Genomic DNA, 24,528 nt, shown 5'->3' with positions numbered 1-24,528 from the left:
CTGCCTTGTTTAATGATGCTTGAAAAGACATATACAACCCTAGTCCATTCAGTGCAATGCAAAATAAGATTATAGAAGGAAAAATAAATCACTGAAAATAGCCCTCCACCTCTGCAGTAAAAGTATCTGCGCTATTTTACCTACACCATAAAAGATCAGGGGAGAGGACGAAGTCAGCAAGCAATGCATGGGGAGCTCATTTTTAAATCCTCACATGTACTTTGGCGTTGACTATACAATAGGGGGTGAACTTTCAAACCAGTTACGTGAAAAAGGCAAAAACGTATGTATATGACGCATTTGTGCATAAGTCTTATTTTTCAAACAGATCACATACGCGCCTATATCCACCTCTGCAAGCAAATATATGCATGAACAAAGTGGGAGTGTTTGGTACATGGTTTGCACGTAAACGCCCGAGTTGCTATTTATTTTGTAAGAGATTTACAGGAATACATTAGGCCTGCGGTTCTCAACCGGGGTGTCGCGACACATCAGTGTGTCGCAAAGCAGCGGCAGGTGAGTCATGCACTTCCTGGTCGCCCGCTGCTCTTCCCTCCCTCTTCCTCACCCCAGCGAGACGCACAGAACTCTTCAACGAACACTGCTGCCGTTCCTGCCCTTGCCATCAGCACATTCAAGCCCTGAGGGGAACGGCAGCAGTGTTTGTGGAAGCCGGCAACAGCAACGGGGCCTTTTCTTCTTCCTGCCCCTGCGTCCAGGAAGAGGAAGTGATGTTTACCGGCCATGCATGCTGCTACTGCCGATGCCAGAATCATGTCACAAGGCTCCCCCCTCCCTGGCCCCGCAGTGGTAAGAAGGCAGCACTCAGCTGTTTGCCTGTGCTGCGATCACTACGGCGCAGAGCAGCGTGCTGAGAATGTGGCTCCAGAGGTTTCCTGCCGCGCTGCTGTTTGGGAAATCCATCAATTACCTGCCCCAGGTAGCTGATGAATGAAGTGGCAAGCCGCCTCCCAGATAAGATCAGTGCTTGGCTCCTGATGATTGCATGGAAGGGGGGCATTAAAGGCACATTGCCTATTTCAGTGATCTAATCACGATCACGGACGCTCTTCCTTGGCTGGATGTAGTGAGTCGGTCGGCAGACCATTGCTTTACTAATTATCAGCCTATAACTGTCCACTTAGTGAAAGGACAAATTTCTAAGTAGACCTGGATATTTGAGATGAGGGATGTTAAGCAAGGAAAGGGAGTAGCATTACAGGCTGGTTACAGAAAGGCACAGGGAGCCGTGACCCCACTCTGATTGGGAGCTGAGCAAGCTCCTTCTCTCCACAGAGGATCTTCAATGTATCTTAATTCTCATCCTCAGTGCTCTCCCCCTGATGTTTCAGCACGGATATCCCCAGCTAGAGCCTGCCCAATGCTGCAGTCCCAAGGCAACTAAATGACAGATTTCCTAAACAGCAGCGCGGCAGGAAATCCCCCGTGGCCACATTCTCAGCTGACCGCTCTGCACCGCAGTGATTGTAGCACAGGCAAACAGTTGAGTGCTGCCTCCTTACCGCTGCAGGGCCGGGGGCAGTCACTCCTGCTCAAGTTCCCAGCCTGTCACGACTCTGCTTTAATAAGCAGCATACCAGCTGCCTTGTGCTGCAGCTGCCATGTGTGCTGGGGGTGGAGGTGAGTGAGGCCTCCTGTTTTGACCACTGGCCCTGCGCCAACCGATCTTGCCACACTGCCCTCCATCCAGAGAGGCTTGCATCAGTGTTGACTATTATCCAATTTGGAATCTCCAATTCCGCACCAAGCTCGAGATTGGGGCAAGTGTGTGAGAAAATGTGTTTGATTGAGACTGTGTGTGTAGGTAAGAGAGAGAAAACATGTGTGACAGCAAGAGTGGTCAGGGAGGTGACTGGTTGGTATGTGAGAGAAAGAGAAAGATAATTGATGTGTGAGAGATAGAAAGGGTGGGTGGTGTGAGTGTGTCAGAGTGTGTGTGAGACAGACTAGTCATGGGCCCTAAGGAAGAGAAGCATGAGGACAGAGCTTCAGCAGCCCTTGCTGCTTCTGGTTTGTGCTATTGGCCTGCAAGGGAAAGGAGTAGGAGAGTTGCTGGAGAGGATAAATAAAGGTGCCTTTTTAAGTTCATCTTTCTTGATTGACTGCCATTTTAATTATTGGGTATTATTTGATGTGTCTGCTGTTTGAAATATTGTATTGGTGTTTACAGAATTTTTAATAATTTTGTTAAATTTTTAATGATTGGATGTTATTCTGTTATCAATTGTTTTGACGTCACAATAGAACTCTCAAAAAAATTGAGGAAGTGGTCTCAGTCGTCCAAACATCCAAAGTAATAGATACTGATATACCACAATCAATCAGACATATTTATACCACCCTACATGCAGTGGAAGAGTAAATTTGTTGGTTCTACATCGTTTTCCCTTCATTATATTGAACTGTTGAATTTTTTGAATATTTGGTGAATTTCTTTGTTCCTTTTTCAGCTAAATTCGGCCCCCTGATGAAGGCGAAGCCGAAACACGGTTCCGTGTCGGGCAAATAAGATGAGCCTTGTACACCTTGGCAGCACGGCGTTTCTTCAAGCTATCAAGCTATTAAGCTAAGTAAATTGAAGTATATATGAAAGCCGTCAAATAAATGAACTTTTGCACTGCAGTATTAAAGCATAAAAAAAAGTTTCATTACATGACCTATGATTATAAAACTTGGCATTCTCATCAACATGCTAACTTGCATTTTATGATGCCGATGTATGAGGTCAAATTAATGAAGAAAAAAATTTACTCTTCCACTGCATGTAGGGTGGTATAAATATGTCTGATTGATTGTGGTATATCAGTATCTATTATTTTGGATCAATTGTTTTGAAACATTTATTATTCTACTTTTAGAATTATTATTTTATATTACTTGAGAAATGTATAAATAGAAATGTGGAGACAAAAACTGAACTGGAAACAGCAAGAAGCCAGTCTGATGCAGTGCAACAATGGAAAAACAAAAACATTAACTTGAAGGTCACTTTATTCTGTATTTGGTGAGTGTCTGTCTGTGCTCTGCGTGTGCGGCCCAGTTAAGGGTTTTCTGCAAGCTTGTACTTTCTATGTAGGGATCTATAGCAGCTTGACTAATAGGAGATGTACTGGAGTTTAAGGCCTGGTTAAACATTTGTAGTGTTGCCTTTACATAGGTAGGGTCAGGGCCAGCGCGTCCATTAGGCGAACTTCGGTGGTCACCTAGGGCACAGAGTACGTAGGGGGCGCCGAAGAGCAGCCATGTGGTGCCGCAAACGGGGCCTATCCCACTCACAGCAAAGAGAAATAAAGCCTGTGTGCTTCTTAGGGCCGAAACAGGTGGGGGGGGGGGGGGGGGGGGCAGCAGCGCAAGGGTCGCCTAAGGCACCCAATACCCTTGCACCGGCCCTGGGTAGGGCTGTTACTGTTTGAATGAGTTCCATAATGCAGGTATAACTTTTTGCACATTAGCTTGTGTGCATTATTGCAGATCCTAGGAGTCTGTTAGGTACTATATTTCTGTTTCCATTTCTTCAGGTTCGCACTGCATGCAGAGTGGCTTTTTTGGGTTTTCATTCCAGTTTCTGTCTCCATATTTATTATCTTTCTGGATTTAGTGACGGTCGATTCTATGTGTGTGACCGAGGTGAGGTATTTTACTAGCATGTAGGCATTTGTATCAGCATTTGTTGTGTTTTCTCAATAGGACATGTATTGGTGGTAAATTGCTGTTTTTTCATAAGGAGGGCTATGGTAGGAGAGAGAGTTTATGTTGCTGTTATTGAGAGGACACCAGAAATATCTGTTTTGTATGGTAAATTGAACGGGGAATGTCTTAGTTCTGTTCTGCACCCATTGTTGGGGAGAGTCAGGGCGGTTCCTGTAGATACAGAGTAAATGTTTACATTTAGCGCCGTGACTATCATGTGTTCAGTGTGTCCCGCATGTAAGAGCCATCTGTCAGGTGTGTCCTGACAGAAAAAAAGGTTGCACTAGGCATCTTATTCGCACAATTTTATACCTAATTATCTTGCGCAAATATCAGACTCATCTGTTGTCTGCTATTGTTGGGTGGGAGGTCTGAAGTGGGGAAGTGGGGAGCTCAGAGTGAAGAACTAGAAGGGTCTCGAACTGGAGATGGACAGGATTTACTAACAGAAGTGTTGGCAAACTGGTGACTTGGTGGAGTTGGGGAAAGCCGCTACTTATCCCTGGTATAAGCAACATAGAATCTATCAACCAATCCCTCCCCCGTACCTCCACAAGACCCACCCGTGCTTCCCTCCGTGGAACCCTTATCCCTCCCTCCATAAAATCCACTAGACTCATCTCCACCACCAATAGAGCCCTTTCCCTTGCAGGCCCCTCCCTCTGGAACTCTATGCCTCTTGACCTACGTACCGAAACCTCCACACCTACTTTCAAAAAAGAAACTCAAAACCTGGCTTTTCCTCCAAGCATACCCCCTTTCCTCATCAGCTCCACCAACTAACATGCTAGCCCAACCCTCATCTCTCTCCAACATCCCCCGTTCAGGTCCTACACCCAATACCCTCCCCTTCTAATGATTCATACAATTTTGTATATAACAAGTGTACATATTTCTTCCTCGAATCCCAATTCATATCTTATCCCCCTATGTCTGTTTGCACCCCCCCCCTGCCCCCCCATTTGTCTCGACTACCCCCCTCCATCCCTCCCTTTAGTTATTTAGTTATTTATTCTGTTACTGCGTTTATGTTATACACTGTTCTCTGTAAAGGCTACGCCTATATATCTTTTGTTGTAAGTTACTTGTAAACCGGCACGATGTGCAAACGGTTGCCGGTATATAAAATTAAATAAATAAATAAATAAATAAATAAATCAACCTTTTGGGATCCTGCCAGATATGTGTGACCTGGATTGGCCACGGTTGGAAACAGGATACCGGACAGGATACTGGACTTGGATCATTGGTCTAATCTAGTATGGCAAATCTTATGTTGTTAATTACTGTATGCTTTAAAATATGCCTTCTTCTGCATATAAATCAAGGTTTTACGCAAGCAAGTTATTTTTTTTTGCATGTAAAATATGTTTATAAAATAGGGAGGAAAAGTACATGCTTTCAATACATTGTAGATATTTGTGCGTAGCCATACATGTATTTTTATAACCTGCATGTACCTGATAAATTACTGTAGATCTTTGCGCGGTCATACATGTGCATATATTGGGCTACGTGGAGTTGATTCAAAGTTATCTTCTTGGGGCCTGATTTTCAAAAGCATTTACATGCTTAAAACTGGGTTTAACACATGTAAATGCACTTTACTTTCTTAAGTGGGCTTTTGAAATTGCAACAATATATTCATTGAATTGTCTATAGGATTTACCTGCGTAAGAGCCCTTTATGAGGTTAAATGGCCTTTGAAAATTGCTACAATAGTATGCTACATTTACACACATAAATCCTTTTGAAAATTACCCCCCTTGGTGAATAGTCTGCAGGTACACAAGTACCCACAGTGACGGTTGGCCCCCAAATTTTCAAAATTTGCTTGCAGACCCATAGATGCAAGGCCCTGAAAGCAGTGCAAATATTTTGAAAATCGTCCCTATAAGAGCAAAAATACTTATGCTTAGAAAAAAACAAAATGTTAAACAGGATTTAGAGAAATGTGAACATAAAAGGAAAAAATACGGTCTCTTGCACATTAACACTTTGCTTTCCTATCATTCCCCTATTAGCAGCACTGCACATCAAGGAACATCATTCTCTTCAGAACGCCAAATTCCAGTGAAACCCTTCCTTAAGGTTCAAGTCGAGTATGGAGGGGGACAAAGTTATTTGTAAGTTCTTTGGGGCAGGGACCCTGGCTAGCTTTTACTTCAACCCATCCTAAGATGTAGGTCCTTCAGACTAGGAGTGGAAAGGAGTCCTCTCCAGGCCCAGGACAGGGCGACTATGAGCTGTGATGGAGCTCCCTCATTCTGCTGTGAGCTGTGCGCCAAACAAACCACACTCGAACCACATAGGCAGTGTCCAAAGTAAAGCTATACTGACACAGTTTTGTTGAATGGCACAATTAAATATGGTAAAATCACACACCACAGTCTCTCTCTTAAATTACAGACCTTTTCTCCTCTATCTGTGCATTAGTCTTTATTAAGCCAGGAATCCATCCACACTTCTGGATTCGATTGTTCAGTGGGCCCTCTGGGCCAGACCCCCCTTGGATGGTCGGGAAACCCCTCCCGATGGCATAAAAATTTATCTTGGCACAGAGTTAGAGTTTCTATCCTTCAGGGCTCTTTGTGATTCCAGATGGGTGTCCTCCCTTGATTGTAGGCCTTTTACTCAGTATTAGTAGATTAATCTTCTGCAGCCCACAAGGATTCCTACCACCAGGGATCCCCAACAGTTCTTGCCAGCCCCCTTAAATGGATGGGAAGAGGGGCAGGAAAAAACCCACTTCCTCCCAAATGCTGGAAACAAACCTTCTTCCCCAACTTAAATAACAGCAGGAATCCACTGCAACAGGTCACAGACTTTGTTGGGCAGATCTTCCCTAAACACTGGGCGTCTTCAGCCCAGGGTTCCCCATTCCCCAGGCTTCGGAAAGGCCCAGGCCTTCAGCATGGCTCCTCTAAATAAAGGTTTGAAATCCTAAAAATTAGTCCCAGAGCAGCCACTCTGCACCTCGTGGGGAGAATACAGCAGCAGAGCCCCTTTGGCTTATCTTGGTCTCAGAGGGTTTCTGAGGCTCCAGGTAGGCCCAAAATCCAATTCAGGAAACTGCAACCTCTTTCTCTGACTTCCAAATAATACTGCCCCCAGAACCTATTGCAGAGCTCTGCTATAAACCTAAGGACCAAGGGTATCCATTACAGCTCTGCCAGTGGGAGGGCTGTCCATGAATGGATATTCCCCTAATTATTTCCCTAACCGCACTAGACTGTGCAAGACCTACTAGTAGCCCAAAAAGCAGTCTGGGTTAGCCCAGTTTTCCTCAACTCTGAGACCTCATTCTCCATTAAATCCCTGCTGGGGTGGCATAAACAAACGTACAAGTATATGCTGCATTGAACAGAACCAACTAGCCAGTGGGGAATTCAGGAGAATGTGGGGGAGAGCAGCCATCCGGATCACATCTCGCCGAGTAGGAGGCCTGCATCACAGAAGATACCAGAGAAGTGCACTGGCATCTTGTGTCTAACCCGTTTACAGTACAACCATACTTGAAATACCAGGGATTTTAATCCACCCTGGCATCCACAAAAGAATGCACACATGCAAACACAGAGGGCAGACTGACAGTGTTTCTTCTCACTCTTCACAAAAAAAGGGAGGTAAATCAGGAAGCAACACAGATACAATTGTATGCATCAGAACTCTAAACGAGACCATTCTAACCCGTGCTAATCCAGTCCCTGCTGGTCGCCTCCTGATGACCTCCATGGAATTCTACTCACAACATTCTCTAGACACTAGAACAGCCTTCTTGCATCCCTGCAGTCACATCCTTCGAAAAAACCAATTAAAATTGTAGTTTTCTCCAAGAACGATATGACAGACAAAACTAAAGCAAACAACTTATAACTGCATCTGCTGCTACAACTGCCTAGTCTGAGATAGTTCTTTCTGAGAATCAGTCTCAAATAGAGGTACAATTATCAAGCAAATATTAACAGGATTATCTGGTAACAATTTTTAGGTATTTTAAAAAAAATATTCAGAAATGTCTTGTCCTACAGACAAATATTGCTGACAAGCTGAAAACATTACTAGGCTTCATTTACAGTTCTGTTTTGATACAGCTCCTTTAGGGAGCAATTTTCAGAAAGCCCACAGGACAGAAGGCATCTGCGGCCTTTGTGCCTGCAGTTTGTGCAGGCATAAAATGGCGGACATGCACGGATTTGAAATCAAATCTACTTGTGGGTTTTTCCCCAGCCCACCCTCTCCTCCGCCCCTGGGAATGCCTCCCACCAGTCCAGCTTAAAGTACGTGTGCTGAGAAAGCGCCGAGAGCACATTTAGCCAATCGAGGATGACCATTTTTAGAAATGCCCGTTTACCTGGGGCAAATGGCTTTGAAAATGTCCTCAATGTTAAAAGCTCTAAATATTCTTTAGATTTCTAAAAACAAAAAAAATTTATGGAGCATAGCAACAGGACTGGAGCGTTCATGGCCCGATGATGCGGAAAAGGTGACAGCCAATGTGATAACTGGAATATGCACCAGTTCGGGAGCACTGACATTATCAAGCGCGGAGCATTAACAGAGTATTTGCTGCTTTTTTTTTTTTTTTTTTAACAACTTTACCTGGAGGTGGGGGGGGGGGGGGGGGGGGGGGGGAGGGAGACGTCGTTAATTGAACTCAATGAACACTTGGCTAGCATCCAGCTTCCCCAAGTGACGGAAATGCAAAACAGAAAGTTGATGGTGCCTCTTTCGATGGAGGAAATACAGGCTACAGTAAAACTATGTGCTGGGCCGCATGGATACCATCTAGACTTTTATCAAATTTTTCTGACGCGGGTGGGCCCTTTTCTTTGCAAAGCCTTCCAGGGCTTAAGGGAAAACCCCAGTTGCCCACATAGAATGACAGATGCTACCATTGTAGTAGGCCACAAAAGGGAAAGGATGCACGTGACCCCGGGTCCCTATTGCCCTATTTTGCTGCTAAATGTGGATATTAAAATCTTGGCTAAAGTTCCACAACTACGTTATCCACCCGAACCAAACTGGTTTCGTGAAGGGCAGCCACTTCACCGTAATTACCAGGCGGGTTTTCAATGTAACGGCCTAGGCAGGAAGGGGGGCATGAACTGGGGCCGTAGTGGCCCTAGATGCAAAGAAGGCTTTTGATTGACCCCCTACGATGGCCTTTTTTTTTTTTTTTTTTTTTTTTGCTATCTTGTAGCGGTTTGGATTCATTTTGCTATTTATAGAATGGATAAGGGCCCTGTACACACATCTTGAAGCCAGAGTCCTAGCCAATGGCATCCTGCCTGAGGCCTTTCTGATAGCTAGAAGCATGCAGCAAGGATGCCCATTATCACATTTGCTGTTTAATCTAGATATTGACGTTTTGGCAATTTCAATACGACAGAACTCTCAGCTGGTTTAAAATCCGCGGGCAGAACACACAAAATATTGCTCTATGCTGAAGATGTCCTATTTTTAACTGATCTTAAATCTACTGTACCCAGGTTACTTGAGATCTTGGATGAGTATGGTAGGGCATTTGGGTATAAGGTAAATGGCCAAAAATTCGGAGGTCTTTCTGTTGAACCTCTGAGCCATCGGGGCAGGAGTGATAGCGATGCTTCACTTCAAACTCGCAAAGGATGGGTTTCGATACCTGGGTTTATATGTACCGCATTAATGGGGGGGAACATATATAAGACCGTTTATGCTCTGGTGGTCAGTAGGATACAGGCTAACCTTTAGAATGGCAAGACCTGCTGTTATCCCTAGGCAGGAAGGATAGTGTGCTCAAAATGAATACTTTACCGTTACTGGTTTATGTATTCCAACATTGCAACATGTTCACCCCCAAAACATTTCTTCGCACTTTTGAACAGCTGGATCTCTAAATTTATCTGGAAGGGCAAACCTCCTAGAATTAAACAGGCTACACTGCAACGTTCAAAAGAGATGGGAGGGAGGGGGGCTCCATCTCCAAGGCTACTACTGGGCAGCAAGGTTATGCTATATTCAGGTGTGGCTAGACCATGATCCAACAGCCACATGGCTCTCCCTTGAAAGTGGGTCAGTCAAAAGTGGACCTGGCTACTTTACTGTTTTTTTTTCAGTCCACAGTAGGGGGTATGGAAGCCGGCTAGGTCAAATCCAGTCATTGTGCACACATTCCAAGTTTGGAGGGAGGTGCATAGATACAGTTATTAGAGGAAACAACATTGCCAGTCTCATTACTCTGCAAGAATCCATCTTTATACATTCACACTTTCAATAGCAAGATTCGGGAATGGTGGGAGTTGGGACTCCAACATGTGGGGCATTTATGGGACAAAGACGAGTGGATCTCATTCGCTGAACTCCAAGAGGACTATGCCCTAAGCCCCACATCCAATTTAGTGCACACAAACTTGAAAGAGGCCCTTTTAAAGTTACAAAGAGCGGAGTAAGTCCAGCGGCAGTAGACTCCATTTGAACGCATACTAATGGACATGGATTTTCATAAAAAGCTAGTTATGAGATTTTATCAAACTATACAATCTCAGGGGTTAGCTCCTCTGGCCATAATAGGTAAATGGAATGCTCACTTGGGACTAGACATTGATGAGATGGACTGGTAAAGCATATGGTTCAGATCCTCCAAAATATCAATATGCAGGTAGAGTGTAGTTAATGTACAAAATCTTCCATAGGGTATATAGGTATCCAGTGTTCTACACTAGCTTCTCCCCAGGTGCATCTAGCATATGCTGCCGGGATTGTGGTGAAGTGGGTATATACTTACACATGTGGTGGTCCTGCCTACACACACAGATATTGTGGAAGGAGGTGCAGGTAGAACTAGACAAGATCTTGGGAATCCAGATCCAGCTTACAGGGGAGATGTAAGCTGTACCTTTTGGGGGAGCTTGGCGATCTCATTCTCAAAAAAGAACAGCGAAAACTGAGCATACAAATGATTCATGCAGACCTCATAACTACTGCTACTATGTAGAAGTCGATGCTTTGCTAACACACTGGCGCAAACAGTTCAAAGAAATAGCACTGATTGATCAGCTCACCTATGCACTTAAATACAAAAACTATCATAAAATATGGGGCCTGTATTAGCCGCCAAAATATTGTGTGTGTGTGTGTGTGGGAGGGGGGGGGGCTTGGACTGTCTGGCAGATTGGGTTAATTGTAGCTGTTCTTGCACCAAGTTAGTCTGATGGCACGCACGAGTTCAGGGTGCCGGATAATGTTTCTTGCATATCATATTTTGTAAAATACATTCATATTTATTAAAGCGTTTGCTCTTGGAAAAATAGAAATAAAAAAAAAGCCCCAAAATAAATACAATCAACATTTAACCCCAAAACAGCAAGGCCGATACTCAGCCGGATAAATTGGGATTTATCCAACAAAGCAGCTGCCGAATATCCAGCTATGTTCAGCGGCCGTCACTTAGCCGGATAAGTGGATAGCCATATATCTTGGTGGCAATGGGCAGTTCGAGGTGGGACAACTTATCCTGTTTTCTTAATCAGATAAGTGCCTATATCTGATTAAGTTAACCAAATAAATTAGATCTGGTCAATAGCAGGTCTAAAGTTATCCAGATATAACTTATCAGGTTATATTCAGCAGCATACCTGTGCTGCTGAATGACCCTTCTAAGTTAACCAGATAACGGGCCGATGCAGTAAAGTGCGTTCAGGCCAAGTGCACTGTTAGCCCCCGGTTGGACGTGCGTTTTCCACGCGCTATTTTTACCCCTTATACAGTAAGGGGTAATAGCGCGTGGAAATAGCGCTTTTTCCATGCGCTATTTTTACCCCTTATACAGTAAGGGGTAATAGCGCGTGGAAAACGTGCAGCCAACCCCTCCGAAACTAATAGCGCCTGCAACATGCAATGCATGTTGATGGGGCCTATTCGTTATTCCTGTGCAATACAGAAAGTAAAATGTGCAGCCAAGCTGCACATTTTACTTTCAGAAATGAATGCCTAAAGGTAGGCGTTAATTTCGGCCGGCACCGGGAAAGTATACAGAAAAGAAGAAAAAAACTGCTTTTCTGTACACCCTCCAACTTAATATCATAGCGATATTAAGTCGGAGGCCCCAAAAATAAAAAAAATTTTAAATAAAAAAAACAAATTTTAAATCTGCCCGCGGCCCTCGGGTTGGAAGATGGATGCTCGATTTTGCCGGCATCCGTTTTCCGAACCCGTGCCGGTAAAATTGCGCGTCGGCTGTCAAACCCGCTAACAGCCGCTGTTCCTGACAAAAAGGAGGCGCTAGGGACGCACATTTTTTTCTTTCTGAATCGCGCGCCCAGGAGAGTGGCCTGGGCGCACGTCGAGAGAGCCGGCGCTCGCCAGCTCTCCCGCGGGTTTTTCTGTATCGGCCTGTAAGTTAGATAACCAGATACCTTTGAATACTGGGTCCAGTGAAGTCAACATTCAAAAACCCAGAAAAAGGATACCCTATCCGGTTAAAGTTAGCTGGATCAGTTATCAGAGATATTCAGGGGGATAAACAATCCCCTGAACATTCCCAAATAAAGTTTTCCAGCTAACTTTAGCCAGATAACTTTAAAACCTAACCGGCCAGCTTTTGAATAGCACTGGTTAGGTTTAAAAGGTCAATTTTCAAAGGATATAGGCTCCTAAGTTTTGGAATTAGGCTCCTAAATGGGCTCTTTTGAAAATTTACTAGGGCTGACTAAAAAAAAAAAATAGCACACATGCTATTTTACAAGCCTTAAAATACATGGGGGTAAGGGTCCACAAGTAAATTTGCCTGTGTAAAAAAGGCAGGCCAGGGGCATTGCGGCACGGGGTCCAACATTTACATCTGCAAGTTATTTTATAAGCAGTTTAAGCATGTAAATTTGGCACCTTACTCGTGTATACTTACTCCTGCTCTCTATCTGGACTAAATGATAGTACACATTTTAAAAGTGAAATACTAACTGGGTGCAGGGCCTGGGTGAAACGGGGGTAGTTGAGGCTGAAGAGCCAGGAGGGTCTTGACGATCTGCAGACAGACTGGGCAAACTGGTAGACTAATGGGTAAAACTGGTAATTTCATTACCATGTGCAGGTTAGAAAACCTCCCAACTTACCCGAAGAAAAGCAGACTTAAGAGGCACAAGTGTTTGTAAATCATGCGGGAGAATTCTCCATGCGTATATTGTTAAAGTTGGATGTAAAAATCACGCAAGCATGGCAGTTGCGTGCTACTTATCCGGATAAGCTAGATACATTCTTGAAAGCGGTACTTATTCGACTTCTCTGGTTAAGTGGTGATGGCCTTTGAAAAAAATTTGTAAAAATGTGGAACATGGGCCTGGGAGCCCGAATCCAAGACCCCAAGTCAGTGTTTATTTATTTATTTATTTATTTATTTATTTTTTAAAGGGTCAATGTTCAAAGCGCACTCAGCGCTATTTAGCCGGATAAGCGGGACTCATGCAGCTAAGCAGCAGCCACTGAATATGTGGCCATGTTCACCGGCCTCCGCTTAGCTGCACGTACTTTATATTCCTAAAATGTAAAAGTGGGCATGTATTGGGCAGATCAGGGTGAGTTAGGCATATAACTTATATAAATAACTTATATTCCTAACCAGTAATGTTCGGAGTTAGGTGTATAAGTGTACGTCTAAGTTTAGACGGCCCATAGAGCAGGTCTAAGCTTAACCGGGTCGACTTATCTGGCAAAGGGTACACACATACGCGTACATACAGTGGCTTCGCCATGCCGCTGAATATACATTGTGACTTTGCCAGATAAGTTATATCCGGCTAAGTTTCTTAAATGGCCAGCTTTGAATACTGACCTCTAAGTGCCCGGCCCACACGCCACACTCTTTTTTTCTTTTGACATGCCATTGCCACTTAACCGGCTATATTCTTTTGAATATGACCCGGTAAGTCTAAAGTTATCCAGAAGCATGTTTCCAGATAACTTTAGATCTGCTCCAGGGCACATTTAGAGTTAGCCAATTGACTTAATTCAGCTAAATCCTAATAACGGAGTTGGCTGGATGTTTCTTGGCCAACCTGTCCTCATCCCGTAATGCCCCTGCATTATGCATTACTTATTTCGCTAAGTAACATGAGTTAACCACCTAAATGCCTTTGAATATTGTCCTCAATAACACTGCAATCTGTGCTATCATTAAGTAAACCCTGAACAATACATTTTTGTTTCTTTTAATGCCAGAAGCACAGAATATTTATTATCCAGGAAGGGGGTGTTTAGTGGCAAAGCAGGGTAAGGCTTGGTAATTAGTATTTTGCAAATGGTAGATGCACACTCATTACCAAACTTTTACACTTTTTTTTTTTTTCACCTAATTGTGTTGTGGCAATGAAATCAGACTTGTCTTGTTTGCGGTTTTTTTGGATGGGAGGTCTGGGTTAAGTGGTGGAGGGCCTAGGTGAACTGGTGATTAAAAGGTACGTACAAAAGTATTTTCATAAGTGGAGTACATGCATTCTTTATAAAATATCTGCCTCAGCATAAACTGCAATAAATATGCGCACATGCTACAATTATTTTGCACGTAAAATATATGCGTGTACTTTTATAAAATAAGGGTAGAACATATAATGGCTTCCTGCATCTAAAAACTGTATATGTCCTGAAACATTCATGTGTAATTTCGGGGCAGAGACAATTGGTATGTCAACTCCTACCACACAGTTTGTAAAATAAAGGCATCATTTTATGTGCATGTACTTATTCCTGTATGTGCTGGTTATGCACAGTGTTAAAAATTACTCTCAAAGTCCCATTCAAAGAGCATTATTTCTCTTATAGGCCGAACTGTATCCATTTTTCTGCATCTAGAGTTTATTTTCCCAGGATATATTTGTTTTAAAGCTGCAGACTGAAGCTTTGCAAGCAGCCAAGCAAGTGACACAAGACGCCTCTAGGAGATTAATGCCCTGTGCGCTCCAGTCAATCAGATACATGAGAATCGAACAGAACAATGTTTAACTTCTAAGTATAACATTCACTGACTCGTGTTCACTTGCTTGGATTAACATCAGGTGACGACAGGGACTAAAGAGGTGCCTAAGGTTAACATTTGTTGCCAATAAGACTCCATTTTTTTTTATTTTTTTTTTTTAATGGCTCAGCCATCTTCTCTCACTCTTCTGGGCTTCTGGCTCAATTAGAACCAACCTCTACTGAGCTGGGCTAGGACTGCCCTGACCCTTTATTCACAACTACCCAGGGATTTTTTTCCTGTATTGCATATCTTGCTTCCCACTCACTCACTCCCGTCACCGCAGTGACAGTGGAGCAACGCATGGGGCTTTTTCCAGAACCTGCCGTCATGGGCCTGAAATCCAGCCATCGTCATTGTATGATGACTGGGAGTCCCCTCCCTCCTAAACCTGCCCCCCCCCCCCCGGCCCCAAGGGCTACGAATGTTGCCTTTATAGCATTCCACCCCTGGCCAACCTGAGGAGTGAAAGACCTGAGCTGGAAATAGAGCACAAGTCTCTCCACATGGCAGTCCAAGCCAGCCCTAAAACACTACTTTTGATAAGAACGATACAGGAAAAAAAAATTAAAAATCTAATTGTACGCTTATTTCTGCACAGGCAGAAATAATTTGTCGATAGGCAAACTGGGCCTGTATCTATGGTGGAAAAAATCTGCTGCCTTCCAGCTAAGCTGAATTTCAAGTCAGCAGAGAACAGTCCCAAGCTTCCTGATCCAGTCCCTCCCTCTCCCCAGGCTGGGAAGAGGAACAGAGGGTGTCGGCCTGCGCCACAGAAAGCAAAGGGAGATCATTTCGGGGAGGTGAGGAGGGACTGAGTGGTGATCCCTGAGGTGATGAGAGAGGCTGGGGTGGGGGGGAGAAGAGAGTAGTGTGAAAGAAAGGAACACACACACACACGCACAATTGCTGAGTGAAAGGTCAGAGAGGGGGATGCAAGGAGAAGAAGGTCCAGAGGACGAGCAGGAGCACCTGCCTCCTCTCTTCCCCTCCCCATCCAAAATTCATTTTCTCTCTCCCTTGGTCTCAAATTCTGTCCCCCAGATCCTGGCATCTCTTTTCCTGGAACCCATTTCCACCCCAAACATATCCTACACCCTCCTCACCTTTCTCAATTCCAGAGCCTCCCTTCCTCACTCTCCTTCCTCCATCCCAGATTCCTAATCTTACCTCCTTTCTTGATCTTACCCTTCTCTCATCCCTCCCAGTTCCTTTTGTTTTCCTCCCATCCCCCTCCCTCCTATCCCCCCAGTCCTTTTACCTTCCCCTCACTCCATTCCTAGTCTCCCTCCCTTCCCCATCTCTGGTCCTCTTTACCCACTCCTCTTCCTGGAGATCTCCTGCCTGTACTGGATACTTAAGATCCCTTTTTCCTCACCCAATAATAATAAACAAATTAAATTATACAGGCACAGGCAAGGTTGGAAAATTACTTACATGTCATGACACTCTAAAAGATGGAAATGTCTGCACAAGTTTTCGGTTTTGCCACAGAATCCATCTCTGAGCTGCTGCAACAAACTGTTGGGCTGTGCCTTAGACCTCCTGCTCCTTACGGGGCATGGGGAGGGTTGTTTAACAGCAGCAGCAGTGCCTAGGGGTGGCAAAACCCCAAATTCCTTCTCTGAAGCACGACACGACCTGATGGATTTTTTTTTTTTGTGATAATTAAATGCCATGCGTCATGATTTCCTCAATTCCCAGCTCCAGTTTCAGAATCCATTATCATTAGTAGGACTGTTTCGAGATGGTTTGTTTTAATTAGGAGGCAGCGGAGGAGATTAAATTGAAACGGAGCTGTAAACAACAACAAAAGAAAACAACAACAAAAAAAAACCCAGCCACATTTTATTCAGTCTTTTAGGGAGTCGTTTTGTAACTGATCCCAACGGTGCAGTTACCTACAGAGCTTATGGTAGCTTTCAAAAGTTAAAAGTACGGGCACACGTTCCCTTTGAAAGTTGCCCCAGAAAAACTACCTGCACAGACTTACACCTGCTGACCTGTGCGCCTAAGTCAAAAGTACGTGAGCGAGTGCAAACCCCCGCCCCCAGGCACCGATGCTCGCCGCGGGTAAACTGAGGCACACAACTCTACCCGCCACACTGGGAGGGCAGTTTTCGAAAAAGGCCATCTCCTCAGAGAAATCACGGCTTCCCTGGGGTGATTTTTAAAGCACACTTGTGTGTACAAGGTCACATTTAAAACTGGTGTCATTTCCACAAACAGTTCCAAAAAATTACACACACCCCCCCCACACACACACACACCCACACACCAGGGTACAGCTCCCGAAGCACAAAGTGTCAAAAATTAGCTGAAATAAATTTACTGCAAAAGAGTGACATAGCAGTAGGAAAAAAAAAAAAAAAAGCTAAGGAAAGGGGGTTTGGGAAGAGAGAATACATTTCAAAAGAACTATTTTAATCATTAACCTCACATACAGTACCCTCAATGCTCTTCCTCTTCCTGCCTCCCCCCGAGCCCCACAAAAAAATAAAAGCAAAGCAAAACTGACAGGTTAAGTTTCTTGCCAACTGCATTACAATACACGTTCTACAAGTGTTTTTCTGCTTGCAGTCAAGCATAACTGACCTCAGACATGAGTCACAGAGTGGAGAGTAACAGTGGCAAAAATGGGAAAAAACACTGTACAAGAGAGCACAGTGTGAAATCTTACCTATATGAGCTCGGTCAGAAATGATGAGTCTGTTCTCCCAGCCTCCCAGCCCTCAAAAAAACACAAAACACACAAGAGAAGTCTTTTTTTTTTGTTGTTTCAGTTAGAACGAGAATAAATGACGTAATCTCATTGGCTAACAAACTATTAAATATGGAAATATATAAAAATGCACAGGTTGGGAGCAGGTGCAGATCTGAGGAGGAGGAGGTGGTGAATTTCTCACTCCGTACCTTCTTGAGGAGAGGAAGGGGTGGCCATAATGAAAAAGGGAAGAGAAGCTTCTCCTGCCCTGCCCCTGATGGCCTGGGGCAGGGAGGCGGGTCTCCCGAAGCAGCGTACATCAAGACAGAGGACAAAACAGCTCCAGAAACATGCGCTTCTCTTTCTGTGCCTGGGCTGCGCTATGCGGCCTGGTCCATGCCCCGCCTGAATGCCTGTCAGATCCCCCACCCCTGCCCCAGGCTGGACCTGACCTTGGTGCACACAGTCTTCCACAGATGGTGGCAGTGACAGCTCTCAGGGGGGACAGAGGCCCAGGTACACATTCTCTGTTTCAGCAGAACAACAGGGACCGTTTGTGGTAACAATGCCCAAGGCTAGACCTTGAAGGTTGCAAACAGGTGTGATTTTTCAGCATAACCAAGTTATGGTCATTCATTGGGTTCTCAGACTTGGGAGCAATTTTCATAACTGTGTGTTTTGGTGCAAAGTCTGTAAGTTGCCTATGGGCTCTGCAGCTATTTTCAAAGGGAAAGCAAGCAGGCCAGGCGTTCAATAAAGAGAACTAAAAAGTCATGGGATAGGAGGCGATGTCCTTTTGTGGATTGCAAGTTGGTTAAAAGACAGGAAACAAAGAGTAGGATTAAATGGTCAGTTTTCACAGTGGAAAAAGGTAAAACAGTGGAGTGCCTCAGGGATCTGAACTTGGACCAGTGCTTTTTAATCTACTAGATAAGGGAACCCTGACCGATGTGCCGCAAATGCGCAGTAGAGAGCAGCTCTACCGCGCATGTGCGGGCGAGCACGTCGGCCAGAGTGCCCGAAAAAAAAAATGGCGCTGGGTCGCTAGGAGCAGGAGCGGCGGCGGCGGCGACGACAAGCAGGAACGGGAGGAGCAGTAGCGGCGCGCGGCAGCAGCGCGCGCACGAGGGAGGGAGGGACAGCTCCCGTCTGCCGGTTGTGGATGAGCTGAAAGGAGAGGGGAATGAGAGAGGGGGAGGGAGGAGAGAGTGAGCTGAGGGGAGGAGGAGAGAGAGTGAGCTGAGGGGAGGAGAGGGGGGAGGGGGATAGGCAGGAGAAAGTGAGCTGAGGGGAGGGGGGAGGGAGGAGAGAGGCGGATGGAGGGTGAGGGGGGAGGGAGAGTAGGGGGAAGGAGAGGGAGGAGAGATTGAGGGGGGAAGGTGAGAGGGAGGGAGAATTAGAGGGGGAAGGTGAGAGGAGGGAGAATAGAGGGGGGAGGTGAGAGGGAGGAGAGAGTGATGGTGAGGGGAGGGGGGAGGGAGACTAGAGGGTAGGGAGCGGAGCATATGAGGGGGAGGGAGTGGGAAGGAAATGGACCGATAAAATTTTTTCAATGTAGCCATTGTTATGGGCTTAACGGCTAGTATATTTATAAATGATCTGGAAAGGGGTAAGATGAGTGATGGTGATCACATTTGTGGATGACAGAAAATTATACAGAGTAGTTAAATCTCAAGCAGATTGTGATGAATTGCAGGAGGACCTTGCGAGACTGGAAGATTGGGCTTCCAAATGGCAGATGAAATTTAACATGGACAAGTTAAAGTAGAGGAGTAGCCTAGTGGTTAGAGCATTGGGCTATGAACCAGGAGACTAGGGTTTGAGTCCTGCTGTTGCTCCTTTTGACCTTGGGCAAGTCATTTTACCCTCCATTGCCTCAGGTACAAACTTACAGGCCGCGGGAGACTGGAAAATTGGGCTTCACTCGCCTGTGCGCGCGATTCTGTATTTAAATTAGGCCCAGCGGTAGAAAACGGGCAAAAGGAGGCGCTAGGGACACTAGCGCGTCCCTAGTGCCTCCTTTTTGACAGGAGCGGCAGCTGTCAGCGGGTTTGACAGCCGACACTCAATTTTGCCGGCATCGGTTCTCGAGCCCGCTGACAGCCACGGGCTCGGAAACCAGACGCCGCCAAATTGAGTGTCCGGTTTTCGAGCCGCTGGCCGAATTCAATATTTATTTATTTACTTATTTATTTATTTATTTACCTACCTTTTTTTAGCTTTCAGGACCTCCAACTTAATATCGCCATGATATTAAGTCAGAGGGTGCACAGAAAAGCAGTTTTTACTGCTTTTCTGTGCACTTTCCCATGCCAGCAGAAATTAACGCCTACCTTTGGGTAGGCGCTAATTTCTGAAAGTAAAATGTGCGGCTTGGCTGCACATTTTACTTACTGAATCGCGCGGGAATACCTAATAGGGCCATGAACATGCATTTGCGACAACCATATAGCAGCTTTGCATATGTCCTGAATTGGCACTTGCCAAAAGCGTGCAATTGATCGCTCTCAACTGATGTGCTTTAATGTTTGAAGTTAAGCACTCTGGCTTGGTAGAACAGTAGAAGTGGATACACTGAGTCAATCAGTTTGCTAGTGTTTGTTTGGTGATCGGCAGTTCCGGGGCATTCGGGTTGAAGGAGAGAAAAAGTTATGAATGCTTATAGTAGGCTAAAGCTGTTTTGCAATCCAACCTGTGTTCCAGGGCTTCTCGGCTAGATGCATGTGGCTTAGGAAAGAAAGTCTGTAACATTATGGTCTGACTGAGATGAAAAGCCAACAGTACCTTTGGAAGAAAGGATGGCTGGGTTTGTAGAGTGATCCTGTCATGGAAGAATTGTAGTTAAGATGAGAAATGAACTAGCGTTTGCAATTCACCCATTCGTCTTGCTGATGTTATTGCTACCAAAAATAGAACCTTCCACCTGAGAAATTTTAAAGATGAAGTTTGCATCAGCTCAAAAGACAGGAGCATTAACTTCTCCAGGACGACATTCAAGTCCCAAGGAACAGCTGGGTGTGAGATCGGAGGGCAAAGCCTCAGATCACCTCTCATGAAATGGGATATGAGAGGGTGCATGGACATAGAAGCTCCCTGAATGGTAGGGTGGTAAGATGATATGGTGCTGAGTGTATCTGGATGGATGACTCCGCCAGTCCAGAGATGTACAGTAAGTGTAGGTACTTTAGAAGTTGTTCCAGTGAGAAGCGAAAGGGGTCAAGTGGTACACTGGTATCTATGCCACTTAGCTGCATAGTTCTTCTTGTGGGTGGCCCTTCTTGAAAAATAAGAATGTCCTGAATTTCTATCGGGGTAGGAAGATAGCTCAGTACCTCCCTTTCAATCTCCATGCTGTCAGATGAAGGGAATCCTGCATGGGGTGCAGTAGTGACCCTCCTTCCTGTGTCGAAAGGTCTACTCTGCTCAGAAGAGGGATCAGATGCTGAATGGAGAGGTGTATGAGGTAGGCATACCAGGGCTGCCTGGGCTACGCTGGTGCTCTGAGTATGAGATCAGACTTGTCCGCAATGCATTTCTGGATTACTCAAGCAATTAGTGGGATTGGAGGGAACGCATACAACAGGTGCTCAGTCCACTCCAGCAGAAAAGCGTCTTGAGCTAGTCTGCGACTGCTGGGATATAAAAACATAATCGTGGAAGTTTCGTGTTGCACTCTGTGGCAAGAGATCTCTGTTCTAAACATGGAGGACACTCCGTGTAGAAGTCGCTACGTTTTGATGAAGCTTCCCATTCGTGGAGGTGAAAAATTCTGCTAGCCAGTCAACCTCTGTGTTTCTTATTCCTAGCATGTAGGTAACCTGTAGTCGTATGGAGTGGGCTAGTGCCCCATTCCAACATGAGCATCGCCTCCTTGCACAGTATCTTGGAATCTGACCCTCCTTCCTTGTGAATGTAGAACATGGCTACTTGATTGCCCGTGTATACCAGGCTGGTTTTGTGTTGAAAGAGGTGTGAACAAAGCACAAATGGCATATCGTATGACCTGCAGCTCCACTAGGTTAATTTGAAATGTTCTCTCTCTGGGGACCAAAGACCTTGAGTCTTGAGCTGCGAGATGTGTGCGCCCTACCCCTTTGTGGAGGCACCCGTTGTTAGTACTATCTATGTATTGAGAGCCAGAAAGGTGCACCAGACTGTAGCACACCGGGCTCCAGCCACAAATCTACATCCAACAACATTGGTCAGGTCAGAATCAGTAGTGTCAACATGGGATGAAAGAATTATGACGTTTGGTATTTCAGACTCCACTGCATGTGGTGCATATGAAGATACATTGCTGCCACCATGTGACCCAATAGAATAAGTACCTGTTGAGCTGTGGGATGTTGGCTGAGTTTTGACATTGAGGCAAGATTCCGAAAAGTGTGAATCATATCCTCGGTGAGGAAAGCCTTGCAAAGGCATGTGTTTATGATTGCTCTGATGAACTGTAGAGTCTGAGATGGGTTGAGTTTTTAAATAAATAAATAAATAAATAAATGTATGCTCCGAGGGTGACATAAGGGAGGACAGCGCCACACTTTGCTCTTTGAGTTGGAACACAGTTTCTCTGAGCTTATCTCCAAACAAGTTATCTCCCCGACATGGGATGTCAGCAAGTTTTTCCATGGACATCTTCTCGAATCGCACTCGCCCTAAGCCAGGGCATCCTTCTGGCTGCAATAGCCGCCACTAAAGTTCAAGCAGATGTATCAAAGCCTTCATAGATTGTTCGAAGCAAATGCCATAGGACTTCTTCCATATCAGCGACAGTTTGACGCTGTGATCTTTCTGCCTAGTCGCAGTCAGACTTTAGGGAATGGGAGGAATTCGTACAAATATTGGGTTATACAAAACTGGTAGTGTTTTATCTTGGCATTGAACATAGACCCCTGAAATACCTTCTTCCCAAAGTCATCTAAATAGTGGCCATCCTTGCCTGGAGGGGTGTTGGAATATAGCGGGGTCTTCCTGGCTCGTTTTCATTGCAGATTTGACCACCACTGACGCGTGTGGCAATTGGGCTGGGCCAAAGTGGGCTGATTTCCACATCCTGAATTTCAAGTCTGTTTTCCTGGAGTTAACAGGTATAGAAAACAGTGACTCCCATGTCTTATCCATAAGCCCACTGAGGACTGAGTGGAAAGGTAGAGCCGTTGGCTCCATTGGGACACTGAAAATTTTTAATAGTCCATGGACCTTGGATCTAGTTCCGGCAGTTTCTTGGTTTCAAGGTTCAGTATGGCACCTCCCTTTTCTATGAACCATGAATAGGAAAGATCCTTCTGGGGCGATGATGGCTCCGGGGGGTCATCTGATGGATCCGAAGGTATACCCATAGAAGATTCTGGCGAGGGTGGTGAAGAGTAAACCGGTTCACAGCATGATCTAGAAGCCAGTGAATGTGACTCATCCACTGGTTCCTCCTCCTCAACGCTATCCAGACCGAGGAGGCTGCTGTGGATTGTGAATCCGTTGCTGAAGGGCTTGAGGGTGGCTCTGGATGCTGAGTGGAAACTAGAGTGTCAGAGAAAGACTAAAGAACCCTGGTTATCTAGGTCATCGTTTGTGAAGCTGCATTCTGCAAGGCTTGGGAGGTGGATGAAGATGTCCTCCTTTTCTTAACCTGTGGAGGCATTTGACCCACAATGGGGGAATCAGTTACTGTGGCCCGCTCAATGAAGCGGTCTAAGTGCGAGTATTGTTTTAACACCCTCTTCTGCTTAGTTGGAAGCCTCTCAGAAGCAGAGAAAGAGGATTGCGCAGAGATCTGTGGAGCACCCACATCAGAAACTTCAGACCCCTCCGCATTCACTCCAGGAAGGCTTCTCCACCGAATCATGCGACGTGCTTGTGCGTCAGGTGCGTCGACGTCATATTGTAAGATTTCATTTTTGCCTTTACATGCGTCAATGCATGCGTCAGCTTTGGCTGTGTCAAAGCACGGTCCGGCACAGGATGCGTCGAGTTCTGTACCTTCGTGCTGAGAGCACGGAACAACGCTCTGCGTCGGTATGGTCACCTCGATTGTGTCCCTGCATCGTGTCAGACGCTCCAACAATGTGTCAACTATCCTCTGTTAGAGGTGCAGACAATGCACCTGGTGTCAGGCTATCTCGTTTTTGCCTTCACCAACGTTCTCTATGGTGGTACGGCCTGTCTGGGTTTTGGGGGCTTCGCTCCCTTAGCCTTACCCATCAAGCGCTCCAGAGAAGATGGCTTTTTTTGCCGTCCAGCCGCTTGGGCTCTCAGCCTGGGGAAGACTGAGTTGAACACTAAATGGGGGAAGTAGTGAGCCTGCCGGGACCCCTTCCATTCTCAGAGCCTTTGAATTTTTGCGACGCGCTGCCATTGAGCCCTGGGCAACATCCTGCTACAGTCCTGGCAGGATGCCTGATCGTAGTTGGGGCCCTAAGCATAGGTAACAATAATTATGTCCTCTGTTACAGACATAATTTTTCCACATTGGCAGAATTTGAACCCAGGCGTCTTCGAGGCCATGGGAGCACTGGAACGTACTGTTTGGGGGCTCGAAGTGAGTAGCTAGAGGAGAAAAAAGAGAAAAATAGGCGAAAGAAGAACCCCACGATTGTTGCTGCGCGGGAAAATGAAAAACTGAGTAGAGACAGTCAGTCATGTGGGAAGGCACCGCACAGGCATACAGGAACGAAGTTTTAAACATTCTTTCAGAAGTTCCCACACCGGGCTGGCAAGGGATGCTCCCAGACCGCATGGCTAATTCAGCCTACTTATCTGCAGGAAAAGGACTCTTTCTCCTTTAAAATCAAAATTTCTCAAAACAGAAATGCAGCTGGTTCCAGAAGGTCTAGAGTTGGGGGACTGGAAGAGGTGGGTGAAGACCTTCCTTCACCAAATCACTCTGCATTAAGAGTACAAGCATGGGGAGCAAATGGAGTCAGCAGGACATGAAAGTCAGGCACAGCATTGACCTCTGCCATACTGAATCCAGTTTTATAGAATGACTTACCAGATGAAGAATAAATGGTCAAGTTTCAGAGCACTTAGGTGCCTACTTTTGAGAGTTAAGACACCTAAATTGGCCCCTTTAAAAGGGATTGGGTTTTCAGCCCCTAAAATTTGGTCACCTAAGATGTAGGTGAGG

The 24,528-nt window shown here is 45.4% G+C and overlaps 1 protein-coding gene across 1 annotated transcript in view; it reads right to left on the bottom strand.

Moving 5' to 3' along the window:
* Positions 1–24,528, bottom strand: part of ADSS (adenylosuccinate synthase) — a 211,258-nt gene that overhangs the window by 68,091 nt on the left and 118,639 nt on the right. Inside the window, 1 exon segment of the mRNA XM_029593957.1 lies at positions 17,382–17,432. Coding sequence (XP_029449817.1) covers positions 17,382–17,432 — 51 coding nt within the window.

This window comes from Rhinatrema bivittatum, chromosome 3, assembly GCF_901001135.1.
Source record: "Rhinatrema bivittatum chromosome 3, aRhiBiv1.1, whole genome shotgun sequence".
NCBI lineage: Eukaryota > Metazoa > Chordata > Amphibia > Gymnophiona > Rhinatrematidae > Rhinatrema > Rhinatrema bivittatum.
Note: the sequence above shows the minus strand (reverse complement) of the source record. Positions and strands in the feature narration are given on the sequence as shown.